This window comes from Schistocerca gregaria, chromosome 4 (assembly GCF_023897955.1).
Source record: "Schistocerca gregaria isolate iqSchGreg1 chromosome 4, iqSchGreg1.2, whole genome shotgun sequence".
Classification (NCBI taxonomy): Eukaryota; Metazoa; Arthropoda; class Insecta; order Orthoptera; family Acrididae; genus Schistocerca; species Schistocerca gregaria.
The window spans coordinates 497242960-497258746 of NC_064923.1; the positions used below are offsets into that span (position 1 = coordinate 497242960).

General features: G+C 40.5%; 1 protein-coding gene across 1 annotated transcript in view; it reads left to right on the forward strand.

Moving 5' to 3' along the window:
- Positions 1-15787, forward strand: part of LOC126267052 (endoplasmic reticulum mannosyl-oligosaccharide 1,2-alpha-mannosidase) — a 112502-nt gene that overhangs the window by 36274 nt on the left and 60441 nt on the right. Inside the window, exon 5 of the mRNA XM_049971890.1 lies at positions 14185-14333. Within this exon, the coding sequence (XP_049827847.1) occupies positions 14185-14333 (149 nt within the window). The remainder of the gene's footprint in view (positions 1-14184; positions 14334-15787) is intronic.

A 15787-nucleotide genomic window follows, 5' to 3' on the forward strand; every position in this document is an offset into this window, starting at 1 on the left:
TCCCTCAGCATCACCCGACTTAATTCGACTACATTCCATTATCCTCGTTTTGCTTTTGTTTATGTTCATCTTATATCCTCCTTTCAAGACACTATCCATTCCGTTCAACTGCTCTTCCAAGTCCTTTGCTGTCTCTGACAGAATTACGATGTCATCGGCGAACCTCAAAGTTTTTATTTCTTCTCCATGGACTTTAATACCTACTCCGAATTTTTCTTTTGTTTCCTTCACTGCTTACTCAACATACAGATTGAATAACATTGGGGATAGACTACAGCCCTGTCTCACTCCCTTCCCAACCACTGCTTCCCTTTCATGTCCCTCGACTCTTATAACTGCCATCTGGTTTCTGTACAAATTGTAAATAGCCTTTTGCTCCCTGTATTTTACCCCTGCCACCTTTAGAATTGGAAAGAGAGTATTCCAGTCAACATTGTCAAAAGCTGTCTCTTAGTCTACAAATGCTAGAAACGTAGGTTTGCCTTTCCTTAATCTTTCTTCGAAGATAAGTCGTAAGGTCAGTATTGCCTCACGTGTTCCAACATTTCTACGGAATCCAAACTGATCTTTCCCGAGGTAGGCTTCTACTAGTTTTTCCATTCGTCTGTAAAGAATTCGTGTTAATATTTTGCAGCTGTGGCTTATTAAACTGATTGTTCGGCAATTTTCACATTTGTCAACACCTGCTTTCTTTGCGATTGGAATCATTATATTCTTCTTGAAGTCTGAGGGTATTTCGCCTGTCTCATACATCTTGCTCACCAGATGGTAGAGTTTTGTCAGGACTGGCTCTCCCAAGGCCGTCAGTAGTTCCAATGGAATGTTGTCTACCCCGGGGGCCTTGTTTCAACTCAGATCTTTCAGTGCTCTGTCAAACTCTTCACGCAGTATCGTACCTCCCATTTCATCTTCATTTACATCCTCTTCCATTTCCATAATATTGTCCTCAAGTACATCACCCTTGTATAGACCCTTTATATACTCCTTCCACCTTTCTGCTTTCCCTTCTTTGGTTAGAACTGGGTTTCCATCTGAGCTCTTAATATTCATACAAGTGGTCCTCTTTTCTCCAAAGGTCTCTTCAATTTTCCTGTAGGCAGTATCTATCTTACCCCTAGTGAGATAAGCCTCTACATCCTTACATTTGTCATCTAGCCATCCCTGCTTAGCCATTTTGCACTTCCTGTCGATGTCATTTTTGAGACGTTTGTATTCCTTTTTGCCTGCTTCATTTACTGCATTTTTATATTTTCTCCTTTCATCAATTAAATTCAATATTTCTTCTGTTACCCAAGGATTTCTACTAGCCCTCGTCTTTTTACCTACTTGATCCTCTGCTGCCTTCACTACTTCATCCCTCCCATTCCTGTAAAGATGAACTAAAACTAACAAAATCAAACAATGGAAAATCCACATAGGATTATCAACAATGTAAAAAAAGGTAGGAATATCAACAATGTAGGAAAAGACAGATTCCTACTTACCATAAAGGAGACATGTTTAGTTGCAGTCAGGCACAATTAAAAGACACTTTCGTAAATCTTTACACCACAGTATTCATCAGCAAAAGAGAAACTCGTATCAACCATGCATAGAAGCAAATGCACCTCATGCACACACAACTGCAGAATTTCACGGCCAGAATGCAGTTATCACGTGGGATGCAAGCAGCAATCTGAAGGGGAAGGGGAAGGAATAGTACTGTGTGGGTGGGTAGAGAGACAAATGCTGTCTGGTGGAGTGTGCAGGAACTAGAATGCCAACAAGCACAGCATCAGAAGGTTATGGAGCAGAGAGCTGGGGGGAAAAGGAGAAGACTGGGGAAAGATGGGCGAGTGCATTGGCAGAAGACAGCAAATAAACAGGGTGGGAAATGAGAAGAGGGAGGAGATAATAGGACAAAGGGGTAGAAATTATTGGGTGGAGGGTGTGGGGGCAGTAATGTATCGTAGGTTGAGGCTGGGATAATTACAGAAGACAAGAATGTGTTGTTTGAATAACGCCCATCTGCACATTGCAGAAAATCTGATGGTGGAGGAAAGAATCCAGGTGCATCAGGTAGTGAAGCAGCCATTGAAATAAAGTATATTATCTTCAGGTGCATGTTGTGCCAGTGAGTGGTCTGTTTTCTTCTTGGCCACAGTTTGGCGGTAGCTGTTCATCCTGGTGTACAGCTGGTTGGTTGTCATACCAATATAAAAAGCTGTGAAAGTGTTGTAGCAGAGCTGGTAAATGACATGGCTGCTTTCACAAGTGGCCCAGTCCTTGATGGGGTATGATAAACCTGTGTCACAACTGAAACAGGAAATGCTGGGTGGGTGGATTGAGCAGGTCTTGCACTTGGGTCTTCTACACGGATACAATCCTTGTGGCCAGAAGTTGGGCTTGAGAGTGGCATAGGGATGGACTAGGATGTTGTGGAGTTTGGGTAGGCAACGGAACACTGCTTTAGGAGGGGTGAGAAGTATCTCAGGTAGGATATCCCTCTTTTCAGAGCACGATAGGTAATCAAAGCCGTGGCGAAGGATGTGGTTCAGTTGTTCCAGTGGTACTATGTGATGAAGGGGACACACCTTTGTGGCTGGTCCCTAGAGGTGGCAGATGGATTGGAGATGTGAAGGGAAATGGCATAGGAGATCTGTTTACAGACTATGTCTGGGGGACAGTGCTTGTCTGTGAAGGCCTTGGTGAGACCCTCAGCATATTGAGCAAGGGTGTCCTTGTCACTGTAGATACACCATCCCTGGATGGCCAGACTGTATGAGTCGGATTTTTTGGTGTAAAAGGGATGACAGGTGTCAAAATGCAGGTACTGTTGGTGGTTGGTGGGTTTAATGTGGACAGAGGTGTGGTTGGTGCCATCAGAGAGGAGGATGTCAACATGTAGGAAGGTGACATGCTGGATTGAGGAGGATTATATGAAGTGGATTAGAGAAAAAGTGTTGAGATTGTGAAGGAATGAAGATTGGGTGTCTTGGCCCTCAGTCCAGATCATGAAGATACCATCACTGAACCAGACTAGGGGTTTGGTATTTCAGTAGGCAAAGAAGGTCTCTAGATGGCCCATGAAAAGGTTGGCACAGGAGGATGCCATGCACTGCCCACAGTTGTGCCAGGGATTTTTTTTTTTACATACCTTCCCTGCAAAGGAGAAGTATTTGTGGTTTACGATAAAGCAAGTAAAGTGTATGAGGAAAGAGGTAGTGGTTTTGGAGTCTGAAGGATGTTGGGGAAAGCAGTAAGACCCTGAGCATGAGGGATGTTGGTGTAGGGAGGTAGCATCAACTGTGACAAGTAGGGATCCAGGAGGTAGAGGAGTGGGGGAAGGTGCATTGTTGGAGGAAGAAGTGGTTGGTGTCTTTGATGTGGGAGGCTACATTTTGGGCAATTGGTTTGTGATGTTGGTCAATGAGGGCCAAAATTCTTTCATTGGGTGCACAGTAACCAGCCACAATGGGGTGTCCAGGATTGTTGGGTTTGTGAATTTTGGGGAGCATATAGAAGGCGGGTGTGCAGGGTGTTGTAGAGGTGAAGAGGGAAATGGATTCAGTCAAGAGGTTCTGGGAAGGGCCTAAGTCTTTAAGCAGGGATTGGTGGTTGTTTTGGACTTTTGGAATGGCCCGACCCATCCTGTTTCTCAGATGCTACCTAAACAATGGAATTCCCCCAAACAGCCTAACCATAAAGATCCCTATCTCTGGATCCCACCCCTCCTTTTACAGTGCCCTACATCTTTTCATATTCCACTAATCTGTGGCCCTCACAAACCAGGTACTGCAAAGAAACATCTCCATGGCACAGACATCCCAGAACCACCTCTGCTCCCTCTGCAAGATACTACTACTGGGCAATCCTTACTCAATGCATCACATCTCTGAAACTGAATCCCTTGTGCTCCAATACCTTGAGGACCATTTCAGACACAACCTCCATAAGTTATCAATCTGCTGACATTCTGCTTTCACCTCAGGGTACCACTATCAAACCCCAATTGTACCCAAAGTGTTCCTCTTCCTCCACCCCTCATAGCAGATAAACCTTCCCTAGCTGATCTTTTCAACTTGCCACATTCCAACTAACTCCATACTGTCTCCGCACAAAATCCAGAATCAAAACATTTCCGTAACGCTGTTGTTAACCCTTAGACCCATAGAAGTTTCAGTTTTATCCAAAGGCCTCACCTTTAGCTTTACACCTAGATTTAAGTATGCTAAAATTGTCAAAGACTTACTCTTTTTCTCCTTATGCCTGCAATGGAAGCACTTTTTCTCCTTATGCCTGCAATGGAAGCACTTCTCTGTCACCAATCCCTCTAACCAAAACCACCCTAATTCCAACATTGAAAAATGCCTCTTCCAGTTCATACCACCATCCCACCATCCAATTATGATCCTCCCTCCCACTCCCACCTAATCACCTGCTAGTCACCTTCCAGGAATTCCGTATCACCAACTTAGCCTCACTATTCTTCCTCAAGTACCTTCCTCAGAACACCAACATTTCGTTGCACCACTGTTGTTATGTATCGCAGTGACTACCTGGCAGAAGGCCTGCGCCAGTTATCTGACTCCACCATCTATAAACTCTGCCGGAGTATCCCATCCCAGAAATCCAACACAATCTCCAATCCCTGCTTAAAGCCTTAGCCCCTCCCCAGAACCTCTTCCCTGAATCCATTTCCCTGCTCACCCCTATGCCCTGCAGGCAAGTCATTTACCAGCTCTGCTGCAACCATTTCACACCTTTTTATAGTGGTATGACTACCAACCAGCTGTCCACCAGGATGAAAGTCCACCACCATATTGTCACCAAGATCAAAGTAGACCACCCCATGGCATGGCCATCTGGATCCTTCCCTCCACCACCAGCTTTTCTGATCTGCACATATGGGAGTAATCTGTAAAACACATTCTCCACTCCCTTTATTGTCCCAGCCTTAGCCTACAGTAACATACCTCCCCACACCCTCCATCCAACAGTTTCTACCCCATATCATCTCTTCCCCATTCTCGTTCCCACCTTGTTTATTTGCAATCCTGTGCTACAACTCTCCTTTTTACCCACCTTCCTGCCCCACAACCTCCTGACGCTGCACCTGTTATCAGTCTAGTCCTTGCACACTTCACCAGACAGTGTTCATCTCTCTCTCACCTTATACTACTCTCCATTCCCCTTCCCTGCCCTTGAAGATTGCTGCTTGCATCCCACGTGATAGTTGTGTTCTGTCCCGAGATGCTGGAGGTGGCGGTCATGTATGCATGAGGTGTGCTTGCTTGTGTGTATGAATGGTGTGTTTTTCTCTTTCACTGATGAAGACTGTGGTCGAAAGCTTTATTAACTGCCTTTTAACTGTGCCTGTTTGCAGCGTAACATGCCATCTTTATGGTAAGTAGCAATCTGTCTTGTCCTACATTGTCAAAAGTAACAAACTTTATTCATTTGTGAAGAACTTTAAAGAAATATGAACTAATAGTTCCAAGTTTCATTATCAATAGTGTACACTGTAACTACAACATACGATCTGAAGGTCTGTAACAGGTCACTTTGTAATTTTTAAAAATAATAGTAACCAACAGACAGAAAATAACCATATTTTGTACTGATTATTTGACTGAGAAAAATTGAATTAATGTCTCATTGCACTTGATTTATCACTAAAATACAAATTCTTGCTCCTGTACATTAAAAAAATGCATGGGGAGTGATTTTCATTGCACCTAAAAAACCGTTGGATCCTTTGAAAACCATGTTTTTGAGTTAACAACGTCAGAGTAGAAAAACTATTTCCTGAATTGGTTGACATATTCAAAAGTGCAGAAATTTTAAAGTGAAAATAGTTTGAGAAACAATAAAACAATTTGCACCAATAATCTCCCCCCCCCCCCCTCTCCTACACACCTCCCAATACTTATGTAAAAATGTCAAACACAGTCCTCATACTTTTTGTATGTCATTACTTTTATTATTAAATACCTGTTCACACGTCCCGTTAACCATTAGCCATGCACATTAGTGCTGCTGCCAGAATGGGAAGGTGTGCTGGCTCGGATTGAATCCACCTGCAGGGTTAACAATGAATGCTGGTTTGTCAACCAGCCTGGATGTGGTTTCTCGGTGGTTTTCCACATCCCACTGGGTATATGTTGGTCAGGTACCCAAGTTCTACCTCAGTTCAATGACTCGCAAACATTTAGAATACTTTGGTCACTTTCATACAAGTATCAGACCATGCAAACTGGTGTGGTACATGTATTCTGTACTAGGGGTTAAAGGAGTGGTGATAGGAAGGGCATCTGGCCACCCTTTAAATTAACCAGGCCAAATCTGTAACAGCCACATTGACCCTAAGCTGATGCAGGACAAAGGCACAAGGAAAAGAAGGAAGAACTATCTATATTTCTGATTAATAGCTTGAAATTGTTGTTTTTCATGGTAACATTCATGAGTAAATACTTTGTATAGTTCTTGCTGTGTCAGATTTGTGAATCTCGAACTTTCAGCAACTTCGTCCATCATCATCCAGAGATTATATTTCAGTACGCCACTAGGTACTCTAGTTGGGTAAATTGTATCATAGAGATGTCACGGAACTTCCATATGCTACTAGAAATTATCACTGTCCGTGACTGAAGAACTTTGGTAGCAATGCTGATTTTGTTAGATGGATGATTCAATTGATTTCTCTGTTGCCCTTCAGCATAAAGCACCCGTTTCTATGCACCACTAAGGATGTAGCAACTGTCTCAATTAAAATTGTTGTTACACATTCTGATCTCAGTGGGTTGTTGGATAAGCAATCCCTTTTGGTAGATGCATGAGATAATATTCCTATTTTATGAGACATAATAGTATGTTTGTTCATGAGGGTGTATTCAGCAACGGCAGATTTGTAGAAATTTTAATATTTAATATCGTATTGGTACTCTGTGCAGCATTCTGAAATTGTTCATATTGACCAACCAAATTATAAACTCCAAGAACACTAAAATCAAGGCTGTCTTTTACTGGGTGCAGCATCTCTCTCTAATTTTCTTGAGTGGTTGGAAATGGGGTGAATACTGTGTCTGTTTAGGACTCTGCCCATTTTGTTGGTCATAGCTCTAAAGAAAAGAAGGAATGCTACTGGCTGATAATCTTCTGGAGGAGTATCTCTGTGTGTTTCTAGCTTAATGTGTCAATCACAACAACAGGTTTTGTAGAATACCTTTCTTAAATATGGAATTTCAGAATTGGAAGTATTCCATGTCACACTTTTAGCTCTGTGCGTCAATGTATTGAAAACTGCTTCCTTATGGGCTGGATGATGAGAGCTTTGTGCACAGAAATAAAGGTCAGTGTGTGTTGGCTTTCAGTAAACAGAGTGCCCTAGCTGCCCATCTTCTATTTTTTTCAAATAGAACATCTAAAAATGTTAATTATAATTCTCGCTCCATCTCAGCAGTGAACTTGATATTAGAGCACATACTATTCATATGGTCAACGAACAGGTAAAGAGCTAAGATTCCATGTGGCGAAATGAACAAAGTGGGTGGCTAAGGCACTCTGTTTATCAGTAGGTAACATGTATCCCCAGTATAATGCTGCATAAATCTTTCATCATCCAGTCCATAAGAAAGAAGTTTTCAAGACACTGATACACAGAGCTAAGAACTATCTGTGACAAGGAACACCTGGATTCCAAGATAAAATATCTGATGTTGTTGTCTTCAGTCTGAAGACTGGTTTGATGCAGGTCTCCTCACTACTGTACCCTGTGCGATTCTCTTCATCTCCAAATAACGACTGCAGCCTACATACTTGTGAATCTGATTACGGTATTTGTTTCTTGGTCTCCCTCTACAATTTTTACCTGCCACACTCCCCTTCAGTACCAAACTGGTGATCCCTTGATGTCTTGGAATGTGTCCTATCAACCGATCCCTTCTTTTAGTCGAGTTGTACCACAAATTTCTGGTCTCCCATTTCTATTAAGTATCTGCTTATTAGTTACATCATCTATCCACCTAATCTGCAACATTCTTCTGTAGCACCACATTTCAAAAGCTTCTGTCCTCTTCTTGTCTGAACTATTTACCATCCATATCTCACATCCATACATTCCTACACTCAAGACAAATGTCTTCAGAAAAGACTTCCTAACATTTAAGTCATGTTAACAAATTTCTCTTCTTCAGAAATGCTTTTCTTGCCATTGCCAGTCTACATTCTATATCCCCTCTACTCCGACCATCATCATTTATTTTGTTGCCCAAATAGCAAACTTTTCTACTACTTTATGTGTTTCATTTGCTAATCTAATTCCCTCAGCAGTCACCTGATTTTAATTTGACAACATTCCATTATCCTTTTTTTATGTTCATCTTATATTTTCCTTTTAAGAGACTGTCAATTCCATTCAAATGCTCTTCCAAGTCATTTGTTTCTGACAGAATTATGGTGTCTTCAGCAAACCTCAAACTTTTTATTTCTTCTCCCTTGACTTTATTTCCTACTCCAAATTTTTCTTTGGTTTCCTTTACTGCTTGGCCAGTGTACAGACTGAATAACATCGGGGATAGGCTACAGCCATGTCTCACACTCCCTTCTCAACCACTACTTCCCTTTCATGCCCCATGACTTTTATAACTGCTGACAGGAGTCTGCACAAGTTAAAAATGGGCTTTTGCTCCCTGTATTTTACCCCTGCTACCTTCAGAATTTCAAAAACAGTGTTCCATTCAACATTGGCAAAAGCTTTCTCAGAGTCTACAAATGCTATAAAAACATTGGTTTGGCTTTCCTTAACCTGTTTTCTAAGAAAGTTGTAGGGTCAGTATTGCCTCGCATGTATCTACATTTCTCTGAAATCCAAACTGATCTTCCCCAAGGTTGTTATCTGTAAGTTTTTCAATCGTTCTGTAAAGAGTTCGTCTTAGTATTTTGCAACCATGACTTAATTGAACTGATAGTTTGGTAATATTCACACCTGCCAGCACCTTCTGTCTTTGGAATTGGAATTTTTATATTCTTCTTGAAGTCTGAGGGTATTTCGCCTGTCTCATACATCTTGCATGCCAGATGGAGAGTTTCATCAGGACTAGCTCTTCCAAGGCTATCAATAGTTCTGGCAGAATGTGATCTACTACTGGGACCTTGTTTCAACTTAGGTCTTTCAGTGGATTGTCAAATTCTTCTCGCAGTATCAATTCTCCCATCTCATCTTCATATATGTCCTCTTCCAGTTCTGTACAATTTCCTTCAAGTCCGTCTCCCATGTAAAGACCCTTTGTATGCTATTTTCACCTTTCAACTTTCCCTTCTTTGTGTAGGACCGGTTTTCATTTGGTTTACATTTGTCCCTAGCCATTCCTGCATAGTCATTTTGCATTTTCTGCCAATCTCATTTTTAGACGTTCTTGTTCCCTTTTGCCTGCTTTATTTGCAGCATTTTCATATTTTATGCTTTCAACAATTAAATTCAATACCTTTGGTGTTATCCAAGGGGCTCTGTTAGGCCTTGTATTTTTACCTATTTGATCCTCTGCTGCTGTAAATATTTCATATCTTAAAGCTACCCATTTGGCTTCTACTGTTCTCATTTCCCCTGTTCTACTCAACTGTTGGCTAGTGCTCCCTGTGAAACTCTCAACAATTTCTGGTTCTTTCAACGTATTCAAGTTCCTACCTTTTTGCAATTTTTTTGGTTTTAATGTACAGTTCATAACTAGTAAATTGTGGTCAGACTGCACATATGCCACTGGAAATGTCTGACAATTTAAAATCTGGTTCTGAAATCTCTGTCTTACCATTATATAATCACACTAAAACTTTCTAGTGTCTCTGGGTCTCTGCCACAATACAACCTTGTTTCGTGGTTCTTAAACCATGTGTTAGCAGTGATTAAATTATGCTCTGGCAAAATTCTACCAGGCGGCTTCCTCTTTAATTCCTTTCCCCCAGTCCATAATCACCTATTAATTTTTCTTTCTCTTCCTTTTCTGTCTGTCAAATTCCAGTCCCCCATCACAGATTTTTTTCTCTCTTAACTATTTAGATAATTTCTTGTGTGTCATCTTACATTCCTTCAATTTCTTTATCATGTGTGGAATTAGCTGGTATATAATCTTTTACTACTGCGGTCTATCTTAGCTACAATAGTGTGTTCGCTATGCTGTCCATAGTAGCTTACATGGATTCCTTTTTTCTTATTCATTATTAAACCCATTCCTGCATTACCCATGATTTTCTTTTTATAACCCTGTATACACTTGACCTGAAGTCCTGTTCCTGCTGCCACCTAGCTTCACTGATTCCCACTATATGTAAATTCAACTTATCTCTCTCACTTATTAAATTTGCTAACGTACATGCCCGATTAAGGGATTGAACATTCCATGCTCTGATCTGTAGAATGCCAGTTTTGTTTCTCCTGATAATGACATCTTCCTGAGAAGTCCCCACCTGGAGATCCAAATGAGGGGCTATTTTATCTGTGGGATTTTTTGCCCAAGAGGATGCCATCATTTAACCATACAGTAAAGCCGCATGCCCTCAGGAAAAATTACGGCTGTAGTTTCCCTTGCTGTCAGCCGTTCGCAGTACCAGCACAGCAAGGCCGTTTAAGTTAATCATCTAGACTTTTACCACAGCAGCTACTGAAAAGGCTGCTGTGCCGCTCTTCAGGAACCTTAAATTTGTGTGGCTTCTCTACAGATACCCTCCATTGTGGTTACACCTACAGTACAGGTTTCTGTATCACCAAGGCACGCAAGCTACCACCAATAGCAATGCCCATGGTTCATGGGGGGTTATATCTGATAAGAAACATGTCCCAAAAGAATGGCTATTATGGTTGAGATATTAAGTTAGCCATATCTAAGAAAGAAAAACACCGAGATACTCACTGATCAGAAGATGAGCAGCTCATAGAATTCCTCCATGTCATTAGAGCTATGAGAAATAAAATAGGCAAAATCTTGGATGGACATAGTATTCATTCCATTTTCCAACCGCTGAAGAAAATTAGAGAGATGTGGTGCCTAATAAACGACAGACTTGATCTCAGTGTTCCTGGAATTTTAAAACACCTTGTGAATGGGCTAGCAGTTACATTTCTCAGTCAGTACGAACGCTTTCAGAATGTCACACAAAAGCTAACACCACTTAAATATTGTGATATTGATGAATATGCTGTTGCTGAACACAATCTTGTGAACAAACAATTGTCTTTTACAAAACAGGAATATTATCTCATGCGTATACTTACTGAGATTTGATTATCAAAGAAACCACCGAGATCACAATGTGTGACAGTTGCTACACACTTAGTGGTGCTTGGAAACAAGTGCTTGATGCTGAAAAGCAACAGAGAAATCAGTTGTGTCATCCACTGACTAAAGAAATGAGCAATGCTCTTCAGTCATGGGCAACAACATAATCTCCGGTAAATTCTGTGACTTCATGACGTCTCCATGACAAACTGTAATTTGGCCAACTAATGTACCTAATGGTATACTGAAATGTAATATCCTGTCAGTGACGATGGAGGAAGCCACTGAAAGTTTAAGATTCACTAATATGATGTGCAAGAACCCTCAGTATCTTGAACTATTCAAACATTTAAATAAATCTTCAAACATTCACACAAATTTCATCTTCTTCTCTGCAGTTGTTAGTCACAAAAATATTCTGTGTATGTTACCTCACTGCCTGAAAGAAATTTACAAATATCTGGGGGGATGAAAGATACAGTTATTCACACTGCTTTGAAACAATAATTTATTTTTCATTGCTAATTTTAGACCTAAGCTGATCATCAAATGGCAGTGAGGACATCTTGTACAAATTATTGCATTTTTATCCTATAATATGAAAGAGTATTAGTGATTATGTAGTTTACAAAAACTTACATGCAGATTCCAAGGTCTACTCATTCTACATACTTCTGGAACAGGAGTTTTTTATATGTTGCATCTTAGGAACCTCCTTACTCTATGATTATCTTGGCTCATGGTTCAGCATATCAGACATCAAAATCAATTTTGTGAATCACATAACTTCAAAATAGTTTTTATCTTGTACTTAGTACATATTTTATAACACATTAAATTTTTAAATTCTTTTTTGAGAAACTATGCTACACAACAAAATAAAAGGAAAAGAGGGTTCACATCTTTGATCATGTACATTACGTCACAAATTTATGTTGAAAAAATTTATGTAAATATTACTGTTGTATTTGGAACAATTATCCTCAGTTGTAAAATCTTTCCATTTATAAGACACGAAACAGTTTCATCTTAATAAACATGGATACAATTGTACCTTGTATCAGAAATAGACAGTATCATGTAACTATAAATGCAGTAGTGTTATTGGCATTTGTTGAAATGTACTTACTTTTCCCCATACTTTCATTTTTTTAATCCCCATGGATGCTCCCCTTGACCTATATAATTGGACATATGACATCTGCTCAATAAATTACAGAATGTTGCCCACAAAATTTTTCTTTTACTTACTGTGCGTAGTCTCCTTCGAAATACTCTTCTCCATAATTGATACACCTATCCCAATGCCGTTTCCACTTCCAGAAGCAGTCTTGGTATGCGTCTTGCTGGATACACCACTCCCAACGCCGTTTCCACTTCCAGAAGCAGTCTTGGTATGCGTCTTGCTGGGTTGCACAAAATGCCATCTGCGAATTTTCTTTTATCTCGTATATCAATGCAAATATTCATCCTTTCAATGGGGTATTCAACATTGGAATTAAAAAGAAGTCCGCAATGGCCAGGTCTAGAGAGCATGGAGAATGAGGCAGTATGGTGATTTAGTTTCTTGTGCAGTACTCACACATCAACAGGGATGAATGTATGGGTGCGCTATCATGATGCAAGAACCATGAATTGTCTCTCAGTAGTTCAGGCCATTTCCTTCTCACATTTTCTCAAAGGCACCGTAACACATCCTGATAGTACCAGGGATTAACAGTTTATCCACATGGCATGAATTCATGATTAACTAATCCTTCAAAGTCAAAGAAAACTATCATCGTGGCTTTGACATTTGATCTGACCTGACAAGTTGTTTTTGGTCTTGGAGAACTTTCCCTGACCCACTGTGAAGAGTGAACCACGGTCTCAACATCGTAATCATAGACCCATGTCTCATCACCAGTAATAATTCTCTTGAGGAACATCTCATTCTCATTTGTGTGACCTAAAAGCTCATAACAGGTTGCGAGGTGAAGGTCTTTCTGGTCTTGACTCATGAGCTGTGTGACTAACTTGGCAGCTACACTAAGCATCCAGGATGCTGTGTCAGGACTCCATGACATAATCCAGCTGAAATGTTACATTCTTCTGCAATCTCCAGGACAGTCTGTCTTCGATTGGCACACACAATTTCATTAATGTTCCTGGCATAAGCACTGTCACTAGAAGGTAGAAAGGCATCCTGAACAAGGATCTTTAACCTCTGTCGAGCCATTTTTAAACTATCTGAGTCATTTGTAACACCTAGCACAGTTTAAGCGCTCGTCACCGAATGCTCCCTGCATCATTTGTTGCATCTTGATCAAGATTTTCTTAAGTTTCACACAAAATTTAATGCAGATGTGTTGCTTCTCTAATTCTCAAGCTGTGCAACACATTGTTCTTCTTGGTACAGCACTGAACAGTAACTAACAGATATACAACACTGAAACTTCTGCAGCTACACAAATACAGGTGTGTGCAAGGATGGCAATTGCATTTCACTCCAGCACACCATTGACACAAAATTACAAATTTTCTGGAATTTTTTGAACAGACCTCATATTGGAGCATTACAGTATGCTCTGAATTTCACAATTAAAAAAAAAATAATAAAATTGCAAGGAGTAGTTGGCTGAAAGGAGTGGAGAAGAATATTTGGAGGAAAAGAAAAGATTGTGTCACTGTGTTGGCAGAGTGCTGGTGGGAGAATAAAGGAAAATATGTAAAACAGATCCAGCCATTGGCTGGAAGTTGTCTCTGGTAATGAAGTTTGTGTAATATTTATTCTGATAGTAGGAAATTTTGATTAGTCTTTTTATTACATGGAGACTCATGAGACTCATAATTGTGTATTTCAACATGAAAGTACACTGGCAGTAGTAAAATCTAAAATAAAGCAATTTATTTTAACCTTATTTGTAGTTATGTACTTGTTTTTCTTTTTCTACAGAGTTCGCGGAAGCTAGGAACTGGGTGGCTGAAAATCTCCATTTTGATATAAACAGAGATGTGAATCTCTTTGAAGTCACAATAAGAGTCTTAGGAAGCCTCCTCAGTACTTACCACCTCTCTGGAGACAAAATGTTTCTAGACAAAGCTGTAAGTTAGCACTCAAATGCTATCAATTTTCCAGTCTGTATGATTTGAATTGTGAGTCTGTGGTAGATAGTGATGAAAAGCTCTTGGGTTTCCAGTCAGATATCAGTGTTAAAATATCACAACATTTCAAAGTGTGCCATACTCATCATCTTGAATAAACAGTAGAGTTGCAGCTGTATAGTGAAGCACATGTGCCAGCAGCAGCAATTTCTGTTACCACACAGCATTTAGTCTAGTCTTTGTTCTCGTGTGTGTGAAGAAATGAATAGTAACCTGAGTTTAAGTATATGACTAGTGTATATTAATTTCTTCTAAGTATTTGTGTGTTTTAACAAGAGGAAAAAGATAGATTGCTACTCACGACAGAGATATGGTGTTGTGTGGCAAACAGGCACCTTGAAAGAAGATGATATCGTTAGCTGTTGTACTCAGCCTTTCATCTCTCTCTCTCTCTCTCTCTCTCTCTCTCTCTCTCTCTCTCTCTCTCTCTCTCTCTGATTGTGTGTGTATGTGTGTGTGTGGGGGGGGGGGGGGGGGGGGGGTGCTTTATCTGTGCCTGATTAAAGGACCTAGCCTGACAATAGCTAATAATGTCTAGCAGTCCTTTTTTCAGTGTGCTTTTCTGCCACTCAGTGCCTCCTCTGTGTAGTAAGTAGCACCATATATTTCAGAAAAAAAGGTTAGTGTCACATGAGCTGATATTATAGTGTAGTGATAACCTAAAGCAGCATAACAGCTATAATTATATTGCATCTAGTAGCTGCTTGTTTTATTATTATATTCCTTGTATAGATGAATATAGATTGCAGATGGATTGTGTTCAGAAATAAGGGGTATTGGTCATTTTCTGCAAACAGATGGGTGCTGTGTTGACTGTGCTCATTAGGCTCCAGACTTTTACTCAAGGCTGCAATGGGATTGGGGCACTGGAGAAGAATCTTTTGCCTCCTTTGATGCTTATGGTGTTACCTGGGGCCCCCGATATCACAGTGACATCCCGTTCACTCGTCATGGAATGATACCCACCTAAAATTGAATGGCAAACATTAGTTGGGTTGTGAATCTTTGGGTGGAAGTGAAAGTGACTGCTGACCATGTGGTTAGACCCCTTGCCCTTAACACAGTTGTGTTATTGCCTGTTAGGGAAATAGTTGGCAGGGCAGGAATGAAGGCCAGTGTTCCCTCTGTTGGCTTGCTTGAGGGGTCTCATCCAAGATGTAAAGGTGGCTCTGTCGGTAACAACTGAATGTGTTGTGTGCTCTCAGCTCCATATTGTGGCTAATGTCAGCATGAATGGCACCTGCAACCTGGGTTCCTATGGGCAGTTGGCTGTTTCACTGAAGACTGCTAGCCTTTCACATCCTGTGGCACTAGAGCTAGCAGTTTGCTACATCATACTTTGAATTACTTGCAGTCCTCTGGTTTGTAGCCGAGTGGAAGAATTAAACTAGTGG